Here is a 23855-nt window from a genome sequence, read left to right on the forward strand (position 1 = left end):
ATAAATGCAAACATCATGACTGCCACTAAGGTAACCGGAGCAATGCTGGGCATAGTAGTCAGCAGGCCAGGCAGCATCTGTAGTGAGGAAAGCAAAGTTAACGCTTCAAGTTATTGCACTTTCATGAAAAGTGAGAAATGTAACAGTCTTTGACCAAGTACAGAGGCAGAGGAAGGGGAAGGGAAGGAGAAACCAGAATTTTTGACAATAGTTTTGGGAGCCCCTGTCTTAGACACACTCGGCAGGTGAGGCAGCATCTGTGGAGGGAAATGTACAGTCAATATTTCAGGTCAAGGCCATTCCAAAGGTGTTATAGAGTAACAACTCTTCAGATCCACTCCTCTATTATGACCATGGTGATAGTCCCAAACTCGTCCCATTTACCCAATTTATCTTTCTGAACTCCTATCCATGTACTTTTTGAAGTGCCTTCTAAATATTGTTATTGTCCCTGCCTCAAACACTTGCTCCAGCAGCTCGTTCCAAATATGCACCATCCTCTGTGTGAAGGAAGAAGTTGCCTGTCAATAGACCCATGCTCTCTAGCTTTTAAGGAGGATTTTTTAATGGGAAAAAGGCTATGCATTCACGCTATTTATACATCTGTAACATCACCACCTTTACTTCTTAAAGTCATAATCTGCCCTACCTCTCCCTATAACTCAGTCCCCTTCTTTGTACTCTTTCCAGTACAATGATGCCTTTACTGATGGCTTCGACCTGAAATACTGACTGTTTATTTCCCTCTACAGATGCTGCCTGACCTACCGAGTTCCCCCAAAGTTGTGTTTGACCAAATGTAAAGACAGGGAACAATACAAGGAAGGCAAAACAGCATCTACAGTCTCCTCTGCTGTAGACACGAGATTTGTTACGTAGCCCATTACAGTCCCTAATCAGCTCATCAGTTCTGATGTAAGGCCATTGTCCTGAAGTGATAAAACCAGATGCCAACTCACTCGTTAAATAGTGGATCACCATATTAATTTTCTTTGTCAGTTCTACTTCAAAATACAAGACTTTTTCCCCACTGATAAAATTGGGAATTTTTTTTTAAAAAGGGTTCTATTGGGTTTCGTGGCTGCATGTAAGGAGACAAGTCTCAAGGTTGTATATACATATATACTTTGATAATAAATGTATTTTGAAGTTTGTTTTCTATTGTACAAAATAAACATTTCAGTGCGTTGAATGCGATTTTCAAAACAAGGTTTTATTTCGCTGTAGGATGGATGGAAGTGTAAATATACCAGCAGAACAGGTGGAAAAAATCTGGTGTGTAGAGTTACAGGATACAAATTCAAGATGATGATTGTGAGGCTGTGATATCAAGCAGAGGCTTCACAAACAACCACAGTAATCGTTCAGGCAATTCACAGTCTCTGCACAAACAACCAGCCATTGTGGTTAAAGCCCTTTCTCGACTAATTGTGAACCAGGCTTGACTCAACTCCCATTCATGTCTGAATAAAGACCCAGCATGGATGAGGAAATCCCTGCCTCCTTAAAAGCATGGCTTACCACCATGGCAGGGGCCCCATCCACATATTCCTCCATTGACGAGGCTAAGTAGACTTCAAATCTTAAAAGAATCTGACCAAATAGTTTGTAGAGTCAGTGTAGAGGAATACCACGGCTGTCATGACTTAAAGTTACTCCAGTTTCATTATGTTATCAGACCAACTTTGTAATCTTTTCAAAAACACCACCACATAATAATCGAATATAGGTGATTTTGTTGGAACTAATAAGAATAAAAAGATTAGCATTAGCAAAGTTTGACAGCTTTGGGCCTGTAGTCACTAGAATTTAGAAGAATGTGGGGTAATCTCATTGAAACCTACAGAATGTTGAAAGGACTAGATAGGGTGGATGTGGAGAGGATGTTCCCTATGCTGATGGTATCCAGAGCTAGAGGGCACAGCCTCAAAATTGAGGGGTGACTTTTTAGAACAGAGGTAAGGAGGAATTTTTTTTTTTAGCCAAAGGGTGGTGAATCTGTGGAATGCTCTGCCACAGACTGCGGTGGAGGCCAAGTCCGTGGGTATATTCAAAGCAGAATTTGATAGATTCCTGATTGGTCGGGGCATTAAGTGATATGGTGAGAGGGCAGGTGTATGGGATTGAATGGGATCCGGTATCAGCCAGGATGAAATGGCAGAATGGACTCGATGGGCCGAATGGCCTAATCCTGCTCCAATGTCTTATGGTCTCACAGTCTTATTATTTGTCGCATGCACATCGAAACATCGAAAGATCCAGTGAAATGCGTCAATGATTAACACAGTCTGAGGATTGTGCTAGGGGCAGCCCGCGAGTGTCGCTAAGCTTCCGGTGTCAACATAGCTTGCCCACAACTCACTAACCATTACTAATCCTTCGTATCTTGGAGGAAACTGAAGCATCAGGAGGAAACCCACACGGTCATGCGGAGAGACAACAGTAGGAATTGAACCCCGTTTGCTGGCGCCATACAGCTAACTACTAAACTACCATGCTGCCCTAATAAAAAAATAAGGAAACGTGTCCAAACTCATCCAAAACTAAAAATCAAAAAGATGCCGCTCCCAGGATCAGCCATGGTCTCCGAGAATGACAGAGGTTCAATGTTAGATTGGCTCCTGCTTTTGTTTCTTAGGTTCCTGTCGGCTGAAGCTTTATCTCACAATTGGTAGGCTCCTTAAATTGGGATTGGCCGGGAAAAGAGGGGTAGAACCATAGAACATTACAGCACAGAAACAGGCCTTTTGGCCCTTCTTGGCTGTGCTGAACCATTTTTCTGCCTAGTCCCACTGACCTGCACCTGGACCATATCCCTCCATACGCCTCTCATCCACGTACCTGTCCAAGTTTTTCTTAAATGTTAAAAGTGAGCCTGCATTCACCACTTCATCTGGCAGCTCATTCCACACTCCCACCACTCTCTGTGTGAAGAAGCCCCCCCTAATGTTCCATTTAAACTTTTCCCCCTTCACCCTTAACCCATGTCCTCTGTTTTTTTTCTCCCCTAGCCTCTGTGGAAAAAGCCTGCTTGCATTCACTCATCTATACCCATCATATTTTTATATGCCTGTATCAAATCTCCCCTCATTCTTCTATTGACTGTGAATTATATCAATTAGGAATGAGATTTTTTTTCTAGTCACTAACTAGCATGCACACAGCAAGATAAACTAGCGAATTGGTGCAGACAGGTTTGCAGTAATTACTCGATTCACTATTTCCTTTCGGGTAAGTTCAGAGTCATGAGGCAGTGTAGATATTCCAACTAACCTTACATAGTTCTTCAAGAAACAGCAGAGCTCGTATAAAGGGAATATATAGCTCAACGCCTGAATAACCTTGCTTTTAATGTTACTTCAGGTTACTTAAAAGTTTACTTTAAATACATACCTATTTTACATTGGAGAATGGTGTTGCATCAAATGTACATTCTGAATGTTCATTTTAATCTGTTATAACTCTTAACTATGAGCATTTAAAATGTCTTGCAGGGCGACAGCTTGGTGACAGAATGCCAATATAACACCAAGTCCCGCAAGAATATGACTTGGATAGGAAAATAATTAATTTTATGACAACACTGATACCTCAGGAAGTAATTTTTGTTCTTTGGTTTAAAACTGATGATTAGTTGCTAATATTTTACAAGAAAATAATGTTATCTTTTTGTGTGTTTGTGAATGAATAAGTGAGACAGTCAGACTTACAATAACTCATAATTTTAAAAATTATACTGTCAATATAAGGCTGGTGATAAAGGTTTTTTTAAAAAAAGCTTTCACTGTACAGGCATTGTTTCAAGTAACAATAAGATGAGGGAATTTTGCCCCTATCAATCCACTTCATCCCCTCTTCAGAAAACAAAATTATATTTATGAATTCATGATATCCTATGCACATGTTAACGATCCCTCATCAGTCGCCACCTTCCCAGGTGCTTGTAGATCCTGACACCTCTAATAAATTTCCCACTACTGATGTATGCCTGCATTTCCCTGGCTTGTTCTTACAACCCGTCTTAAAGAAACATTCAACATTGTTTAATACCTTCTGTTGGCCAGTTTTCCATTTCTGACCGTTCATTTTCCACAATTCTCCATTTTTTTCTTTTTTACATTTTTTTTCAAATTTTCACTATGGAAACTTGAGAATATCTAACTCATAACGTACCTTCAACCATTCAGGAAGACAGTGGCTAATTCCAAATACTTACCTTCATCCTTTATCTCTCAATTCATTTAATATTAGTATTTACTGTATATTTGTACTAGAAGTTGACATTTAATCCAGAAATTAATGATTGATGTTACGTGCAACATTCACACTGACATTCAGTGACCCTGACTCTAAGTTGCTTGTTAACAAAACTAAAATCCTGTTGGGTAAGGGGAGCTGCTAAAAGCTGCAGGCTCTGGACATTGAAAATCAAATCGAATGCTGGAAATAAGTCAGAGAGTATCCATGTAGAGAAAATGGTTCCATAGTTTTTCTTTGATTTGTGGGGAAAGACAAATCACAGGGTTGTATACTGCATACATACTGTGATAGTGAATGTACTTTGAATCACTGTATAGTGTCAGCAATCACCAATTCCCACCGCTGTCTGTAAGGATTTTGTATGTTCTCACCATGACTGCATGGGTTTCCTTCGCGTGCACAGCTTTCTTCCCACATTTCAAAGATGCAAGGTTAGTTTTGGTGAGTTGTGAGCATGCTGTGTTGATGTCAGAAGCATAGCAACACTAGCTGGCTGCCCCCAGCACATCTTTGGACTATGTTGACCATCGACACAAAACAACATGTTTCACCGTACGTTCTGCTGTACGGTGCATGTGACAAATTAAGCTGAACTTCTATTGTTCATGGGGAGCAAAGCAGCGCAAGGAATGTAAACAAAAGCAGGAAATAGTAAGAAACAAGGATTTTGTTGTTTGTGGTGAATACTGTACATGCTTGTTACCCTTTGTATTAAAGTTTGAGCTTTTGATCTGGCAGTTCCTCTCAGATAAGGATTGAAATTGAGCAAAACATTGAGGGAATTGCATGTGATTGCACTAAATTAAAAACAGAAAATGCTGGAAAAACTCAGGTCAGGTGACCTCTTTGGTAGTCAGGGAGCAGAGAAGTCAGAAGGATCTGTAAGAGGAAGTATCTTCAATTCAACCTGTGAACTTTGTTTCTCTTCCCACATTTGTGACATGACGTGCTGAGAATTTCCAGCATCTGCTAATTTTTTTAAATCGAGTTGGTGATGAGGTGGGGAGTTTAGAATCAGGGATTAACTACAGTTCCACTAAACCCCTGCAGATGGCGCTGCTGATCAGTGAAACTATTCTACAGGGTAAATGGATGGATATGTACACTGGGTTGCGAGTCCGGAACCATCCCAGAATAAGGGCATGTCCACGAATCTCTGGAATTCTCTCCCTCAACGAGGTGAGTAGGCTCATCTGTTGAGAATATTCTCAACAGACAACAATAGATTTCAGAGCCATTCCTATGATGCCCACCCACCAAAGTCCTAGATCTTTCCCCTGACAGGTCCAGTGAAATTCCAATGTTCCATTATTTAAACGCTTGCAAACCCTGATGGCTTGGTACCTGCCTTATTTGTCAGTCCAGAGCTTGAGCTGGGGGTCTAGAGTACAAACAGGTCATGGGTTGGAGGCAAGGGTTAGGGTCCAGAACACTGGGGGTCAGGAAAGCGAGTGGATCACAGCTGTAATTTGCAAAGTGAAATTATGCTGCGCTTGCATTTTAAATGAGTAACATCCAACAGGCTGGAAAAACCGTTTGTCGAGCACTGCCAGAGTGCTGGGTTATCAGAGTTCTGCTATACCAGGGGGTTCTCAACTTTTTTTATGCCATGGACCCCTACCATTAACCGAAAGGCCTGTGGACCCCAGGTTGGGAACCCCTGTTCTATTCAATGCAAAGCTCATGAGCTGGCCTTGCAGAGGTTGCAAATTATGTATGATCCATCCAAGGTGTTTGATAGCAAGGGTAGATCACTGGAGAGAGGACAGCAATATCACTGAGTTGTACAGTGGACCCTGTATAGAAGGGATAATTAATGTTCTGCTCTGTTATTCTCAGTTTCTTTATTATAATGTTTAAATACTGGAAATAACTGCCATCTTACTATCTCACTGTGAATTTATCAGGCCCATAATTTTAAAAATTTACAGATTTATTCATCCCTTTCACCAGTGCAAGAAAGAAGGTAATATGTTTTGAGACCCAATCCCAACCTCACTCGTGCATTAGCTGAAGTGGTGACAGATAAGCGACTCCCTCCCTGACGCCGGTCAGGAAACACCCAGCAAGCCTTCCCAATGATTCCGCCAAAATGCCCGAGGCACTGCAGGCTATGTCACTGATTCTGACATGGGATAAAACTGATGGAAATCCTCATCTTCCTCATCGGAATCCTGGAGAGAAACAAGAACAATTTAGTTGCCTTCGAAAATACCAGTGAATAGACCCAGCACGCCCTGAGTAGAAAAAATCACATCGACATAAGGCCATCAAGTACTGTACCAGTCTGCCACCCTGTGGCCAACCTGTGCTCTACAGTCGTGGGGATTGTTAAGAGCATGGTGGCAGGCTGATGAAGCGTTTGATGACCCTGTGGAATTCCTCAAGGCAGCATCCTAGTAAATCTCTTCTGCACCCTCTCTAAAGCTGACTAATGAAGGCCAACACACCATATGCCTTCTTAACCACCGTGTCAACTTGCGTGGCAGTTAAAGCATCTATGGACTTGGACGCTAAGATCTCTGTGTTCCTCCACACTGCAAGGAACCCAGCCATTACTCTGCCTTCAAGTTTGACCTTCCAAAGTGTAGCATTTCACACTTTTCCAGATCAAACTGCATCTGCCACTTCTCAGCCCAGCTCTGCATCCTGTCAATGTCCCCTTGTAACCCATGACAACCTCCTACTCTACCTACAACTCCACCAACCCTCATGCCAACTGGAAACTTCCTGATCCACCTTTCCACTTCCTCATCTAAGTCATTTATGAAAATGACAAAGAGCAGGGGTCCCAGAAGAGGTCTCTGTAGAACCCACTTGTCACTGACCTCCAGGCAGAATATGTCCCATTTACTACCAACCTTCTGTGCCTCTCGACCATACTTTCTTTTCCCCAACATTCTTAAAATTACAGCTTACAAATTGATAAAACACTTTTCAATGTTCATATGCAGACCTATATCCACAGCTTCCATTCCACTGCGATGGAAGAATTCTTGGAGGATTCTGCAATGGGGGAATAAAGAAATGGAGAATCCCACCCTTTCCCAAGATTATATTTGTGTGGGGGCCAATTAAGCCAAGCTTGCATCTGGCTCCCTACAGCTTCCAACTCCGTCCCTGCACACCCTCATAACTTCTAATGTGATAGATTCTAAGTTATCATCAGATTGTGTTTGACACAACACTCCTTTCACCACAGTTCCTTATTGCTGTGACCACAGATCTTCAATGCCGCAGTCGGGTTGAAACCGGCCCATGGAGCAACGAAAGCTCCAACCATTCCCTCTTTCCCATTTGCCCATACTCCTCCACCTCGTCCTCCCACTCTGAACTGCCTCCCTTCTATCCACCCTAGCCCCTCCTTCTCATCTCTCACCCCTGACTCTTGGCCTCTGACCCTCCTCATGCACCATCCTGAGAGGAGGGTTGGCTTCTGGATACTCACCTGCAAACAACGCGTGCAAAAGCCGTTCCTTAAACCACCTTCAGAATCATCACCAGCTCTGTAAAGAAACACCAGCAGCTATTGCTTGTAATATGGCGGCAAGAACAAGACCCATTCCCTCAGAAAACAAATGACCAAAGTGTAAACTGGCTCTTTTGGAAAACCTTCTAAAGACCAGGACTGCAGAGATATTGGGCAGGGGTGGGATGCTTTGGTTGGGAGGTGGGTGGTGGGTGTTTGTGTGGAGATCTCTGGAATTGGGATTGGGAACAGAAGGGTATTTGGGGAGAAGAAGGGATTCTGGAGTGAGAAAAAGATCAGGGGATGGGATTAATTCAGAATATCTTTCAGAGCCAGAATGGCCATGATGGACCAAATGGCCTCCTTCTGTGGTTTGCTGATGAATCACCACCCTGTTTGTCACTGGACTTTATATTCCCATGCTTATTTGGTGAATCATCTCACTGCTCCTTGTTGGACCTTGTTCTGTCTTGCTGGCTGTTGTGTTAGAATTGGTTTGTTAAATGCTCTCACTAATTGAATTGTGCTTTGGGCGGTTAAGGAAAGGTGACTGATTTCCTCAGTAATCTCAACACCAATCTCCAGTGCCAATTCTGAGCCTACCCTTCCACCACCTCAATCGATGCCTTGGTGGTCGTGGGTCCGCAGAATTCAAATCTCTTGCCCGTCCACACCAGGAGCACGGTGACCACCAGCACAGTGGGCACTACCACCAGCAGCAGCAGCATGACCACCACACTCAGACGGAAAGGGAGCTCTGTGCAAAGAAGAGAACCAAAACTCGTTACCAAGAAGAAACAGGCCATTCAGCCCAACCAGAAAATGCGTGTCTCCTATCCTTCTGTCCACTAAGTTGCTGATTTTCAGGTTTTTTAATTCCTTTATCTCTCTTGTACCATATAATTTCATTTGGAAACCATCCAAACTATTTTCCTCAATTACCATCTGTGCTAGAAAGTTCCACTTTGTAAGTACAATTCCAGTAAAGTTTTATTTTTAAACTTCTTAACTCAAGTTATTAACAATTTGTATTCATAAACCCAGATGCTGGATTGGTTGAATTAATTTGGGTAACACAACATTGCAAGGAGAAGGGTGTGTGAGGGAGTCTAGGGATTCTTGCGCTAGAGGTGACACTACATACTAAGTGTTAACCTTGATAGAGTATCACTAACCAAGATTACTGTTGATTAGCTCCTGATGTAGGCCTTCTTATATCCTATGCCCATTCCTTTGAAGAAAGGTCCTGATGCATCTAAATCCTAATAAAACCTTCCATTCTGGAGAACATCAGATTCAAGGGGAATCAATTTTAAAGGTTGGAGCAACAATGTGGGTTTAAGGGCCGGTATTGTTCTATGTTCAACTGTAAAAATGGAGTAAAGTTGAGAGAAGGACAAGAATCAAACGTGAGGCCTCTGCCCTGTGGTGAAATGTGGTCACGGACTAAGCGGGTTGAAATGGAGGCATGGTTGAAATACAGGGTCTATATTTAACAAATGAGCGGCCCACCTTTGTTGGTGACGGTGAGTTCAGTCGTCGGCACAGAACTGCTGACGTCCGGTGGGTTCTGCACCACACAGCTGAACGTCCCATTGTCACTCAGCATCAGGTTCTTCACAATGATTGAAGCATTGCCATTTCTGAGGTCCCCGTTCCACAGCACCCGGTCCTTCAGTGGAGTGTTCTGTGCAGGGAAGGCTGCAGAGTGATAGTAGAGTATCTGGTGGGAGAGGAAGTGAGAGTGATCTGAGGTAAACTCAACCCAGAATGGCTGAGCCACAAACCAACCATTTGCAGTGACACCGCAAATGTTTGACTTCCACATTCCAGAAGTAACCATGGGTAACACCACAGGACGTCTTCTGGTCTATGGCAGTGAGAGCTGCCAGGTTGCACAATCTAGAATATTTGGAGATTGTAGCCCAGTGGGTCACATCATTTAGAAGAACTCAAGAAAATAGGAGCAAAAGTAGGCCACTTGGCCTTTTAAGCCTGTCCCGACATTCAAAATAACAACTGATCTGCCCTTCTACGCCAGCTTGACTTTCAAACATTTTACCTATCTTCCCTCTAAATACATCTGCCCTCCCTGACCATCTGGGGAGAGAATACCAGGCATTTACTACTTTCTGCATGGAGAAATTCCTAGACACCTCAGCTTTAAATATTTGCAACCTTATCTTCTACCATGTCCCCTCAATCGAAACTCTCACAAGGGCTGAAACATCTCAATATCTACCCTACTACACCCTCAGGATCTCATAAGTTTCAAGAAGATCACTCTTCAATTTTTCTAAACTCCAAATAATACAGATCCAGCTGCCCTAGTTACTTGTGATAACCTTCTCCTGAGAATTTCTTCTCATCCATGTATAGCACTGTGCCAGAGACTTTTGTATAGTACTGTATTTACTTTCTTAAATAAGGGGATAAAATAAGGGTCAAAAGGGGATACAAGCTGTACCCAGTAGATCAGCTCTTCATGCACCAACACCTTCCACAATTGTAACAATACTTCACTATTATTAAACTCCAAACCACCGGCACTGAAAGCCAATACTCCAAAATCAGAATGAGATTTATCAGAAACAGGTCCATTTACTTTCTTAATTAGTTGCTGGACCTAATTATGCTAGCTTTTTAGAGTTTATGTACAAGAACACTTACACCCCTCTCTACTCTGCTCATTTTCAGCATGACTCCAGTTTGGTATCCGGTCTGCCTACTAATGCCTCCTTTTGAGGGATATGATGTCGCACCTTCCCACAATAAATTCAGTTGCTGAGTTTTGCCTCGTCACTCAACATATCTATATCCTGTTACAGGTTACAAATATTCTTGGCACATGTCTATTGAGCGTACTTTATTTTAATTTATATTATCTCACCATTGCTGTGGGATCTTGCTGTTCACAAACAGATACAGAAGTATAAAATTAAGTAAAACTGATATAAAAGTAAGTGGCTTTGTTTAAAAAAGTTCTCATATAGCTGCTTGGGATAGTTTGGGGCTGTGAAAGATGCGGTTAATTTCAAGGCTAGCTTTCAGTAAAATTTATTAACTGTTTAATCAGTCTTCCGATCGTGGTAAAAGTTTGAACCTGCAGCCTTGGGGCTCTGAGCTACAATACAAAATCCTGCCACTAGGGAGCGCTTCTGCCACACGAGTCAATGGTGAGCACCTGCGAAAGACACCGGAATCGTCTCCATTTCATGATTTCAATACAATGCTCAACCGAGAAGATGGCGCTTCTCTTTCTAGACTGTGGGTAAAAGTGCAGGGTAGGTCAGATCAGGTAGGCCAGTCACTGAAGGACAAGAACGCTTGATTACAAAAATGTAACAAAGGACGCCGCTTCGATTTTGTAAAAATCTAAAAAATCAGGGTTGAAATATCAAACACCAGAGGGCATTCATTTAAGGTGAGAGGGGTAATTTCAAAGGAGGTGTGAAGACTACCGGTAAGTTTTTTTACGCTGAGAGTGGTAGGTGCCTGGAATGTCCTGCCAGGGGCGGTGGTAGACAACAGGTACATTAGGGACTTTTAAGAGATGTTTAGATGGGCACATGGTGAGAGGAAAATGGAAGGATACGGACATTGTGTAGGCAGAAGGGATTAGTTTAGTTGGCCATTTGATTACTAATTTATCTGGTTCGGCACAACATTGTGGGCTGAAGGGCCTGTTCCTGTGCTGTACTGTTCTGTGTTCTAATGTTAATTCATCAAATGGTAAGAAATTCAAAAGAGGACACAAAGCAGAAAAAATCCAAACAATAAAAGCACTGAAGAATGTGGTTGTCTAGTACTTGAGTGGTTTTACAATGGGAGAGAGACTCAAGCTGCTCTTGATAGCAAACTCTAGTTTGAATACATACTGCACCATTGGCATTGGTAAATTAGATTTCCTTCCCTTGCAATCACTATGATTTAAAGTGGTGAGATGGGAGAGGGACCTCCCTCTGTACTGCTGCTATGTGCCAGTTCCATGTCTTGTTGCCATTCCCATTGCATGGGCTTTTATCTGCATTGAGAGCCGACTTAAACAGAGAACATAGAACAGTACAGCACAGGAACAGACCCTTCACCCACAAGGTTAATGCCAAGCACAATGAAGAATTAAACTAAATCTCCTTTGCTTGCCCATGATGTAGTGCCCACCTTTTAACCTACTCTAAGATCAATCTAACCCTTCCCTCCCACATAGCCCTCAATTTTTCATCCATGTGTGTCTCTCTAAGAATCTCCTAAATGTCCACAATGTATCTGTCTCGACCAGCACTCCTGGCAAAGCATTCCATGCATTCACCACTCTGTGTAAAAAAAAACTATCTCTAATATCCCCCCCCCATAATTTCCACCAATCACCTTAAAATTATACCCCCTTAGGAAATTGTACCCCCGCATGAAAAGGGCATTGGTTCCCCAATCTATCTATGCCTCTTTTCATTTTGTACACCTGTATCAAGTCACCTCTCATCCTCCTTCACTCCAAAGAGAAAAGCCCCAGCTCACTCAACCTTTCCTCATCAGAAAGTTGGGCAGCAACCTGGTAAATCTCCTCTGCACCCTCTCTGAAGCTTCCACAGCCTTCCTACAATGAGGTGACCTGAACTGAACACAGTACTCTAAGTGTGGCACAACCAGAGTTTCATAGAGTTGTAACATTACTTTGTGGCTCTTGAACTCTTGACCTAACAGGGCACAACAGGAGCCAGGCCACTGCTCTGAGGCTCAGCAAGGAAGAGTAAAGTCAGGTAGAGCGATAATGATAAGAGGCTTGATATTTAAGAGGACAGACAGGAAATTCTTTGGCTATGAAAGAGATGCCAGGATGGGGTGTTGCCTCCCAGGAGCTAGGGTCCAAGATGTCTCAGAGCGACTGCAGCATTTTCTCAAGAGGAGGACGAGCAGCCAGAGTTTGTGGTAGAAAGGGGGAAGAGGTCCTGCGCAGTGAGTATAGGGAGTTAGGAAAAAGGCTGAAGAGCAGGACCTCCAAGGTAGTGATCTCTGGATTACTCCCAGTGCCATGTGCTAATCAGGGCAGGAACAGGATGATTGGTACAGATGAATGAGTGGCTGAGGAACTGGTGAAGGGGACAGGGTTTCAGGTTCTTGGATTATTGGAACCTTTCTGGGGCAGGGGTGATATGTACAAGAGGGACAGGTTGCACCTGAACTGGAGGGGAACCAATATCCTAGTTGGGAGGTTTAGTCCTGCTACTTGGGAGGGTTTAAACTAGTTTGGCAGGGGGATGGGAACCAGAGTACCACGGCAGAAAGTGTGAGGATGGAGAGAGCGAAAGGTAGATGTCAGGGCCAGAAGCAAACTAATAGATACAATGGCACAGATAGTCTGAAGTGCGTGTATTTTAATGCAAGGAGTACTATGGGTAAGAGTGATGAACTTAGAACACGGATCAGTGCATGGAACTATGATGTTGTGGCCATTACTGAGCTTTGGTTGAAAGAGGGACAGGAATGGGTACTCAATATCTCAGGGTTTCAATGTTTTAGAAAAGATGGAGGAGGAGGTAAAAGAGGTGGGGGGGGGGTGCACTACTGATGAGGGACAATATCACAGCTGCACGCAAAGGAGTCATAATGGAGGGCTCATTCCCAGAACTCTAAAACTGGAAGGGCGCTATCACTCTGATGGGATTAAGCTACAGACCCTCCCAAAAGCCACCGGGACATTGAGAAACAGATATGCAGGCAGATTAATTTATTGAGATATAGTGTGGAGTTGGCCCTTCCGACCCTTCAAGCCACGCAACAATCCACTGATGTGATCCTAGCCGAAGCACAGGACAATTTACAATGACCAATTAACCTAGCAACAGGTACATCCTGGGGGAAACCCACGCTATCACGGGGAGTATAGACTCCTTACAGGCAGCATTGGGAATTGAACCCAGGTCACTGATACTGTAAAGTATTATGCTAACCACATGTCAAAGGGGAGACATGAAAACAATATAGGTTGTTGTCATGGGGGACTTCAACGTCTCTAATATAAACTGAGACCTTCTTGGTGCAAGAGGTTTAGATGGGCAGAACTTGTTTGGTGCATCCAGGAGGGTTTCTTAACTCAATATGTAGATAGTCCAACAAGAGGAAGGGCTGTACTAGACCTGGTGTTGTGTAATGAGCCTGGCCCGGTGAACAATTCAGTGGGTGAACAATTGGTACAGTAACCACAACTCTTTATGTTTTAAGATAGCTATAGATAAGTATGGCCCTTGCAGGAGGGTTTTAAACTGGAGCAGGGCCATTACGAGAGCATCAGGCAGGAACTAGGGAGAGTTAATTGGGAAGAGCTGTTTTTGTGCAAGTCCACATCTGCCATGTGAGGGTGTATAAAGACCAACTGCACAGGGTACAGGGCAGGAACGTTCCGGTCAGAAGGAAGGACAAGGTAAGAGAACCTTCGATGTTGACAAAGGTGATGAGTTTAGTCGAAAAGAAGAAGGAAATCTATGTAAAGCTTAGAAAGCTAAAATCAAACAGAGCCCTTGAGGATTATAGGAAGCCAGAAAAGAACTCAAGAAGGGAATTAGAAAAGCCAGGAAGGGCCATGAAAAGTCCTTGGAAAGTAGAATTAAAGAGAACCCCAAGGCATTCTATACATGTTCTTTCATTAAGAGCAAGAGGATAACTAGGGAGAGGGGTGGGACCACTCAAGGATAAAGGGGGAACATTAGCTTGGATGCAGAGTATGTGGGTGAGGTACTTAATGCATACTTTACATCAATATTTACCAAGCAGATGGAGATGGAGATCAATGCTGAGAGTATTAATAAGCTAGGGCATTTCGAGGAAGAGGGGGAGGGAGTGTTGAATCTCTTAAAGAGCATTAAGGTGGATGTCCCAAGGGGGTGATGGGATATACCCCAGGTTATTGAGGGAGGCAAGTGAAGAGATTGCTGGGACCTTGACCAATAACTTTGTGTCCTTTCTAGCCACCTGGAGGACGAGTAGCTAACATTGTTTCATCATTCAAGGGAACAAGGGATAATCCTGGAAACTATAGACTGGTGAGTCTCACGCTAGTGGTAGGGAAGTTACTGGAGAGAATATTTAGGGGTAGGATTTATGAGTATTAGGGCGAGCCACTAGGGCTCTGTGTGGGGCAAGACAAGTCTTACTAACTTGATTGAGTTCTTTGACGAGGTGATGAGGGCGACTGATGAAGGTAGATCTGTGGATGTTGTCCACATGGATTTTAGTGAAGTGTTTGACAAGGTCCTCAAGGAAGGCTCATCCAGAAGACTGAGATACATGGAACGCATGGTGAATATTAGCCATTTGGACTCAGAACTAGCTTCCCCATAGAGGACAGAGGGTAGTGATCAAAGGGACTTATTCTAGCTGGAGGTCTGTGATTAGTGGTGTTCTTCAGGGATCTGTATTGGGTCAGACTGGATATTATATGTGTAAATGGCCAGGATGAAAATGTAGATGGGTGGGTTAGTAAGTTTGCAGATGATACAAAGATTGGTGGTGTTGTGGATAGCATATTGGTAAAGAATACGACAGGATATAGACCTGTTGCAGATATGAACGGAGAAACTGCAGATAGAGTTTAACCTGGACAAATGTGAAGCGTTGCACCTTGGTAGGTCAAATGTAAAGAGATTGTACACTGTTACGGGCAAGATCCTTAACAATGTTGATGAGCAGAGGGAATTCTGTGGAAGTGGCTACACAGGTTGATAAGGTGGTTAAGAAGGCATATGGCATACTTGCCTTTATTAGTCGAGGCATTGAGTTCCAAAATCAGGAAGTTACGTTACAGCTTTATAAAACTCCAGTTAGGCCGCATCAGGAGCATTGCATGTGATTTTGGTTGTTCCACTATAGGAAGGATATTGAGGCTCTGGAGAGGATACAGAAAAGGCTTACCAGAATGTTGCCTAAATTAGAGAGCATCTGTGATAACGAGAGGTTGGACAATCTTGGGTTGTTTTCTCTGGAACAGCAGAGAAAGAGGGGAGATCTGATAGGGGTTTATAAGATTATGAGAGACATAGATAGATTAGACAGACAATATCTTTTTCCAAGGGTTGAAATGTCTAATACCAAGGGACATGCATTTAAGGTTAGAGGTGGTAATTTCAAAAGGAGATGTGAGGAGCATCCTTTACACAAAGAGTGATGGGTGCCTGGAATGCTTTGCTCTGGGTGGTGGTAGAGGCAGACACATTAGAGACGTTTAAGAGACGTTTAGATAGACACATGAATGTGAGGAAAATGGAAGGATATGGACATTGTGTAGGCAGAAGAAATTAGTTAAGTTAGCCATTTGATTACTAATTTAATTGGTTCAGCACAAGATTAAGATTGTGGGCCTAAGGGCTCGTTCCTGTGATGTACTCTTCTATGTTCTAACTCAATCTCCCGACTGATTAAGGTCAACACACCATATGCCTTCTTAGCCACCTTGTGCAGGAACTCTGAAAATCTGTGGATTGTCACCTCACAATCCCTCTATTCCTCCACACTGCTAAGAATATGGCTGTTAACCTTGTACTCTGCCATCAAATTTGAGTTTTCAAAGTGAATCTCTTTACACTGTTCTGGATTGAACTCTATCTGTCACTTCTCAGCCCAACTCTGCATTCTATCAATGGGTCATTGTAACCTACGTCAGCCTTCCACACTATCTACAACACCTCCAACCTTCGTGTCGTCTGCAAACCTATTAACCCACCTTCCACTTCCTTATCCAAGTCATTTCTAAAAATTATCAAGAGCAGGGATCCTAGAACATATCCCTGTGGAAAAATACTGGTCACATCTCTTCCTATTTCTTGCATATTTGCCTTCAATCTAAAAGCCTCTGAAACACCACTATCATATCTGCTTCCACCACTAATCCTGGCCGCCCCTTCCAGATACCTACCACTTCTTATGGAAAAAACATGCCCCACACATCTCTTCTAAACCTTCCCCCTTTCATCTTAAATGCATATCCTCTACTGGGAGAAAGATTCTGATGCTCTAGAGGAAACAACCCAAGTTGGTCCAATCTCTCCTCGTAGTGACCTTGTGAACCTCTTATGTGCTCTTTCTGAAGCCTACATGTCCTTCCTGTGATGGGGTAACCAGAACTGCACACAATAATGTCACCGCCACCAAGCAGGCTGGGTAAGAAGATAAGTTCTAAGAAGCCTCTCATGATTGGCTGTTGTAGATCCAATCACGAGTGCTGATAGAGACATAAGCTGAGGGGTAGGGTACTCCTAGAAAAAATACTATCGTTCACAGGGAATGGACCTATGTAAGGTATCCATATAACAATATTTTGAACAATTGTGTGAATTTTAGGCATAAATTGTGATTATATACACCCATAATAAGAAGCACTTAGAATGTGTAGAACAGATATTGCAGAGAGAATAAAATGGGATGAATGTAGAGACACTGGAAATAAGTTCTTGATGATCAGCACGGACTTGGTTGGCCAAAGGATCTGTTTCACCGCTGTGTGACAACAATGAGCCAACCAGAGGTGAAAATAACGTACAAGATTAAGATAAAAAAAAGGCAAGATCTAACTCGCATAAAGGGCTGGAAGTTTTAATCAGGAGGATAGGAAGAGAGGCATGGATTCTGGGACAAAACAAACTATGGGGGAGTACCAAATATGTTTATTGTTACAGATAAAGGATAAAGACACACCGAAGGGTGTGGAGAGTGTTGTTGTGAGATATTATTATTCCAAGAACTAGAACTGAAGGCAATTTCATACAGATCACTTGTTGGCTTATTCTGGGATCTCTGAGGGATGTGGGAGGGGAATATCTGAGGCTGAGGAGAATTCTTTCATAATTTGGGTGTGAAGAAGAGTCATGTGGGAGAACTGGAATGTGCTAACCCATTGTACTTCTCCCCCACCCCAGCTCCCGAAGGACAAGGAAGGAAAAGCCAGGAAGTTATAGCCTGGTTAATCTCTTTCAGCAGTTGAAATCAATACACAGTTGAACTAACATGTTCATGCTTGCTAGTGCAAACAAGTTAAAGCTTGGCGCAGGTCTGTTAGAATAAGCTGATGGGCATCTTCTGTTCTGTGTAACAAGCAGTGTCCCCGGCTGTGAACCAGCTTTACTGTGGTTGCAGTAAAAGAATATAAACAAGAACAAACCATTCTCAGCTTACACTGTGATTTATAAGCAGTTAATTATACTGCATGTCTTATGGGAAAAAGTCAACGCCCAATGAGTGTACAGTAATATCACATAAAGTAGTACAATGACTAACAACCAATCAAACTTTTGAGGAACGATTGTTGGTCAGGACGTTGGGGAACTCTATCTGGTGGAGGAAGCAGAGAAAGAGAGAGGAGGGCAAGCAGAATTTTCCAGACAGGAGGGAGGAAAGGGCAAGTGGGAGAGGGGATGAACTACAGAAATCAGTCACTCCTTCACTCCAGTTATATATTTTTAGCAAAAGCTCATTTTACTTTCTTATTTTATATTTTTTAATAACACGATCTGGTTCATTTTGGATTTTTTTTACATTATAGTGGATAAATTTTGAACTATAAGAGTAAAGTAAGTTGACTTTTGAAATCTCCACTGAGCTCTAGATGATTTATCTAAAGTAGGGGTTCCCAACCTGGGGTCCACGGACCCTTTGGTCAATGGTAGGGGCCCATGACATAAAAAGGGTTGGGAACCCCTGCTCTAAAACTTCTCACATTGTAACTATAAACACCACCCTCATACACTCATACCTACATCCTACTGCTGTTCTCTGATACAGCTTTAAAACTCAGTCTGCCAAGTTCAGACCTTGGTATCTGCTGGATTAGATGAGGCGAGGCTGGTGGAGCAAATTCACAATCAAATTACTGAGTCCAATGTCTAATGAACTGTTAAACCTGCTGTGGCTCTTGGGAAGAAAAGGCATTTTGAAGATACTTCACAGGGGACCATGCCCCTTGAAGAATGACAGTTATCTGAAGGGAGAAGAAGAAAACTGGAAAATCAATTGCTGTGCTGATCAACTTACTGGAGTGTTCACTGACATCTTTAACCTCTCGCTTTGGCAGCTGGGATACCCACCTGCTTGCCCAACACCAGACGGTGGAATTACTGACCCCATTGCAAAGGAATTGCTTATTCAGACCAGCTGGTTTACTTCGGTATTCATCCTCCATCAAAACCCCTCCCTGCCCCTTTTCAACATCTCCCTCTATGTCTTTCTGCATTATCTTGCCTCTCCAGAAATCTATTCAGGGCTGGAACACTGGCTTTCACTTTGGCTCCGTAGGTTCTGCAGTTGTCCGTGAGGCCTATGTAGGGCTGCAAGACTCTATCCCAGCAGGTGCCTTTCAGGAAGGTAGGTTGGTCAAAGGTGTGCTCCTTGATTGGAGCTGAGATACAGCATTACCAGGACAAGTAATCAGAAAAGTGTCAGGGCAGTGACATGGCCTTGCTAAATGCCAGTCTGCTCTGAGGTCGGGTCAGCTGGTTAAGATCATGACCAGCTTGCCATCACGCAGCAGACATAAAGTTGAGATGACTATCTGGTGGGGACTCAAACCTGAGAAGTAGACTCAATAGTTCTTTTCAACTGATGGAGCCAAAAGCTGTAGGGAGGTGAAAAAAGGTCATGTATCACAGTTGATTTAGATCTCTGCATTGACATACAGCAGTTCTTTGGCCACTGGGACAAGATGGTTGAGAAGGACCTAGTGATAATTTTACCTGTGACAGACAGCGGTGAGACCCCTTTATAGACAGCATACGGTTTGTGTCTTTTTTGCTTGGATGGTTCCAATACATCTTTAAGGACCCCTGAAACCTCCTTCTTTTCACAGAATAATTTGTGACTGATGCTACTCTCTGCCAAGATTTAGAACTACTGCAGAAATATCATCTAGTCCAAAGGCCTTGTTTTGCAGTTGACACACAGACTTTTTAACATCTTAATTGTGAAGATTATTCAAAGTTCAATTTATTATCAAATTACATATATGTCACCCTGACATTCATTTTATTGTGGGTATACTCAATAAATCCATAAAAGAATAATAACCATAATAGAATCAGTGAAAGACTGCACCAACCTGGGCATTCAGCCAGTGTGCAAAAGACAACAAACTGTGCAAATACAAAAAGAAATAATAATAATAATAATAAATGAGCAATAAAATATCAAGAACATGTGATGAAGAGTCCTTGAAAGTGAGTCCACATGTGGGAACATTTCAATGATGGGGCAAGTGTAGTATTCCCTTTGGTTTAATAGCCTGATGGTTGAGGGGCAATAACTGTTCCTGAACCTGGTGGTGTTGGTCCTGAGGCTCCTATGCCTTCTTCCTGATGGCAGCAGTGAGAAGAGAGCCTGTCCTGGGTGGAAAAGGTCTCTGGTGATGGATGCTGCTTTCCTGAAATAACATTTTGTGCAGATGTGCTCAGTTGTGGGGAGGGCTTTACCCATGATGGACTGCACCATATCCACTACTTTTTGTAGGATTTTCTGTTCAAGGGCATTTGTGTTTCCATACCAGACTGTGATGCAGCCAGTCAATATACTCCCCACAACACATCTATAGAAGTTTGTCAAAGTTTTAGATGTCATGCCGAACCTTCGCAAACTCCTAAGGAAGTAGAGGCACTGCCATGCTTTCTTCATAATTGCACTTACATGTTGAGCCCAGGACAGGTCCTCTGAAATAATAACACCAAGGAATTTAAATTGCTGACAATCCATCTCTGATCCTCTGATGAGAACTGGCTCATGGACCTCCAGTTTCATCCTTCAGAAGACAGTGGAACAGCAATGGCAGGTATTCTTGGGAATAATGCACAATGTGCAAAATCAGTTCATCCCCCGAAGAAGGAAGGATTCAAAGGGGGGAAAGGGGCCACAGTGGTTGACAAAGGAAGTCAGAGATTGCATAGCATTAAAAATAAAAGAAGTATGACAGAGCTAAGGTGAGTGGGAGGACAGATGATTGGGAAATGTTTAAGGAACAACAGAACTTAACTAAAAAGGCAATACGGGGAGAAAAAATGAGGTACGAACGCAAGCTAGCCAGGAATATAAAGGAGGATAGCAAAAGCTTTTTTAGGTATGTGAAGAGAAAGAAGATAGTTAAGAACAATGTTGGGCCCTGAAGAATGAATTGGGTGAAATTGTTATGGGAAACAGAGAAATGGCAGAAGAATTTAATAAGTACTTTAGATCTGTCTTCACTAGGGAAGACACAAGCAATCTCCCAGGTGTATGGATGGGCCAAGGACATAGGGTAACAGAGGAAATGAAACAGATTGACATTAGGAAGGAAACGGTGATGAGTAGACTGATGGGACTGAAGGTTAACAAATCCCTGGGTCCAGATGGTCTGCATCCTAGGGTACTAAAGGAGGTGGCTCTGGAAATTGCGGATGCATTGGTAATCATTTTCCAATGTTCCTTAGATTCAGGATCAGTTCCTGAGGATTGGAGAATGGCTAATGTTATCCCACTTTTTAAGAAAGGAGGGAGGGAGAAAAGAGAGAACTAACAGCCTAACATCAGTAGTGGGGAAGATGCTAGAGTCCATTATTAAAGATGAAATAGTGGCATATCTAGATAGCAGTGATAGGATTGGGCCGAGCCAGCATGGATTTATCAAGGGCAAATCATGCTTGACTAATCTATTGGAGTTTTTCGAGGATGTAACCAGGAAGTTAGACAAGGGAGATCCAGTGGATGTAGTGTACCTCGATTTTCAGAAGGCATTTGATAAGGTCCCACATAGGAGATTGGTGGGTAAAATCAGAGCTCATGGCATTGGAGGGAAGATATTGACATGGATAGAAAACTGGTTGGCAGATAGAAAGCAAAGGGTAGCGGTGAATGGGTGTTTCTCGGAATGGCAGGTGGTGACTAGTGAGGTGCCAAAGGGCTCGGTATTGGGACCACAGCTGTTTACGAGATGAAGGCATTGAGAATAACATCAGCAAGTTTGCTGATGATACTAAGCTGGGTGGCAGTGTGACATGTGATGAGGATGTTAGGAGAATTCAGGGTGACTTGGATAGGCTAGGTGAGTGGGCAGATACTTGGCAGATGACGTTTAATGTGAATAAGTGTGAGGTTATCCACTTTGGGAGTAAGAACAGGAAGGCAGATTATTATCTGAACGGTGTAGAGTTAGGTAAGGGAGAAATACAAAGAGATCTAGGAGTCCTTGTTCATCAGTCACTGAAGGTGAATGAGCAAGTGCAGCAGGCAGTGAAGAAGGCTAATGGAATGTTGGCCTTTATTACAAAGGGAATTGAGTACAAGAGCAAGGAAATCCTTTTGCATTTGTACGGGGCCCTGGTGAGACCACACCTGGAGTATTGTGTACAGTTTTGGTCTCCAGGGTTAAGGAAGGACATCCTGGCTGTAGAGGAAGTGCAGCGTAGATTCACAAGATTAATTCCTGGGATGTCAGGACTGCCTTACGCAGAGAGGTTAGAGAGACTGGAATTGTACACGCTGGAATTAAGGAGATTGAGAGGGGATCTGATTGCAACATATAAGATTATTAAGGGATTGGACAAGATAGAGGCAGGAAATATGTTCCAGATGTTGGGAGAGTCCAGTACCAGAGGGCATGGTTTAAGAATAAAGAGTAGGTCATTTAGGACAGAGTTAAGGAAAAACTTCTTCTCCCAGAGAGTTGTGGGGGTGTGGAATGCACTGCCTCAGAAGGCAGTGGAGGCCAATTCTCTGGATGCTTTCAAGAAGGAGCTAGATAGGTATCTTATGGATAGGGGAATCAAGGGATATGGGGACAAGGCAGGAACCGGGTATTGATAGTAGATGATCAGCCATGATCTCAGAATGGCGGTACAGGCTCGAAGGGCCGAATGGTCTACTTCTGCACCTATTGTCTATTGTCTATAAAACACTTCATCACTGTGGATGTAAGCACTACCGGACAATAGTCATTGAGGCAGGTTACCTCGTTCTTCTTAGGCACCGGAGTATGTGGAGCAGGTGGGTATCCCAGACTGCCAAAGTGACAGGTTAAAAATGTCAGTGAACACTCCAGCAAGTTGATCAGCACAGGTCTTTAGTACTTGGCCAGGTACCCTGTCTGGGTTGGATGTTTTCCACGGGTTCATCCTCCTGAAGGCTGCTCTCACGTTGGCCTCAGAGACTGAAATCATAGAATCAACGGGGGCTGTAGGAGTTCCTCCACGTTTTGATGGTCAAAGTGAGCAGAGAAGTCACTGAGCTCACCTGGAAGTGAAGCCCTGTTGTTGTCTATGTCGCTTGATTTAACTTTATAAGACGTGATAATATTCAAGCCCTGCCACAACTGTCAAACATCCCTCATTGACTTAAGTTTGGTCCGAAATTTCCACTTTGCCTGTGAGATGGCTTTCCGGAGATCATACCTGGACCTCTTGTAACTCTCTTGGTCCACCAGACTTGAATGCCTCTGATCTGGCCCTCAGCAGATTGCAGTTCTCATGGCTCATCCAGAGCCTCTGATTGGGGAAGACTCTATACAATTTTGTGGGGACACACTCGTCTACAACTGTTTTAATAAAATCCATGACTACCATGGTGTATTTATTCAGGCCCACAGATGAGTCCCTGAACGTGGCCCAGTCCACCAACTCATGGCCACTCTTCTGCCTCCCGTGACCACCTCTTTGTTGTCCTAGTGTCTGGAGCTTTGCTCTTTAGCCTCTGACTGTATGCAGATAGAAGGTGGTCTCAAAGAGAGAGAGGCATGGGGACTAATAAGGTGTTCTTTCATTGGCTGGCTGGCTGTCCTTCATAGTTCATCTCCTCTCTTGCTCCCAGAACAAGCCTCTGGGTGATCGGGCTTTGAAGAATCTGCAGTGCATGGTTACCAGGCAGTTACTAAATCTCCTGTTCTCCTCCCACCCACCAATTGTTCTTTAGATCATAGGTTTTCTGTTGGGCCTTGGACTCCAGGAATCTGTAGAGATGCTTTTTCTCCTACGATGTGGTGGAATTTCCAATTTAATAAACCCTTGAGTTTATTAAAACTCCAATAATCCAGCATCCTACTATTCAGAAATCCTAATAGTTCAGGATCTGACCCACTGGGTTCTATTTTCCATCCTCCTTTACACTTACTGGGGCCCCATTTCCTGCACTC

At 43.2% G+C, this 23855-nt stretch overlaps 1 protein-coding gene across 1 annotated transcript in view; it reads right to left on the reverse strand.

The window, feature by feature from the left end:
• Positions 1-1187: 1187 nt before the first annotated feature.
• Positions 1188-23855, reverse strand: part of mpzl3 (myelin protein zero-like 3) — a 33522-nt gene continuing 10854 nt past the window's right edge. Inside the window, exons 3-6 of the mRNA XM_073029823.1 lie at positions 9242-9452; positions 8333-8486; positions 7709-7766; positions 1188-6434 (exon numbers count right to left, since the gene is read on the reverse strand). Coding sequence (XP_072885924.1) covers positions 6372-6434; positions 7709-7766; positions 8333-8486; positions 9242-9452 — 486 coding nt within the window. The 3' untranslated portion in view covers positions 1188-6371. The remainder of the gene's footprint in view (positions 6435-7708; positions 7767-8332; positions 8487-9241; positions 9453-23855) is intronic.

This window comes from Hemitrygon akajei, chromosome 26, assembly GCF_048418815.1.
Source record: "Hemitrygon akajei chromosome 26, sHemAka1.3, whole genome shotgun sequence".
Classification (NCBI taxonomy): domain Eukaryota; kingdom Metazoa; phylum Chordata; class Chondrichthyes; order Myliobatiformes; family Dasyatidae; genus Hemitrygon; species Hemitrygon akajei.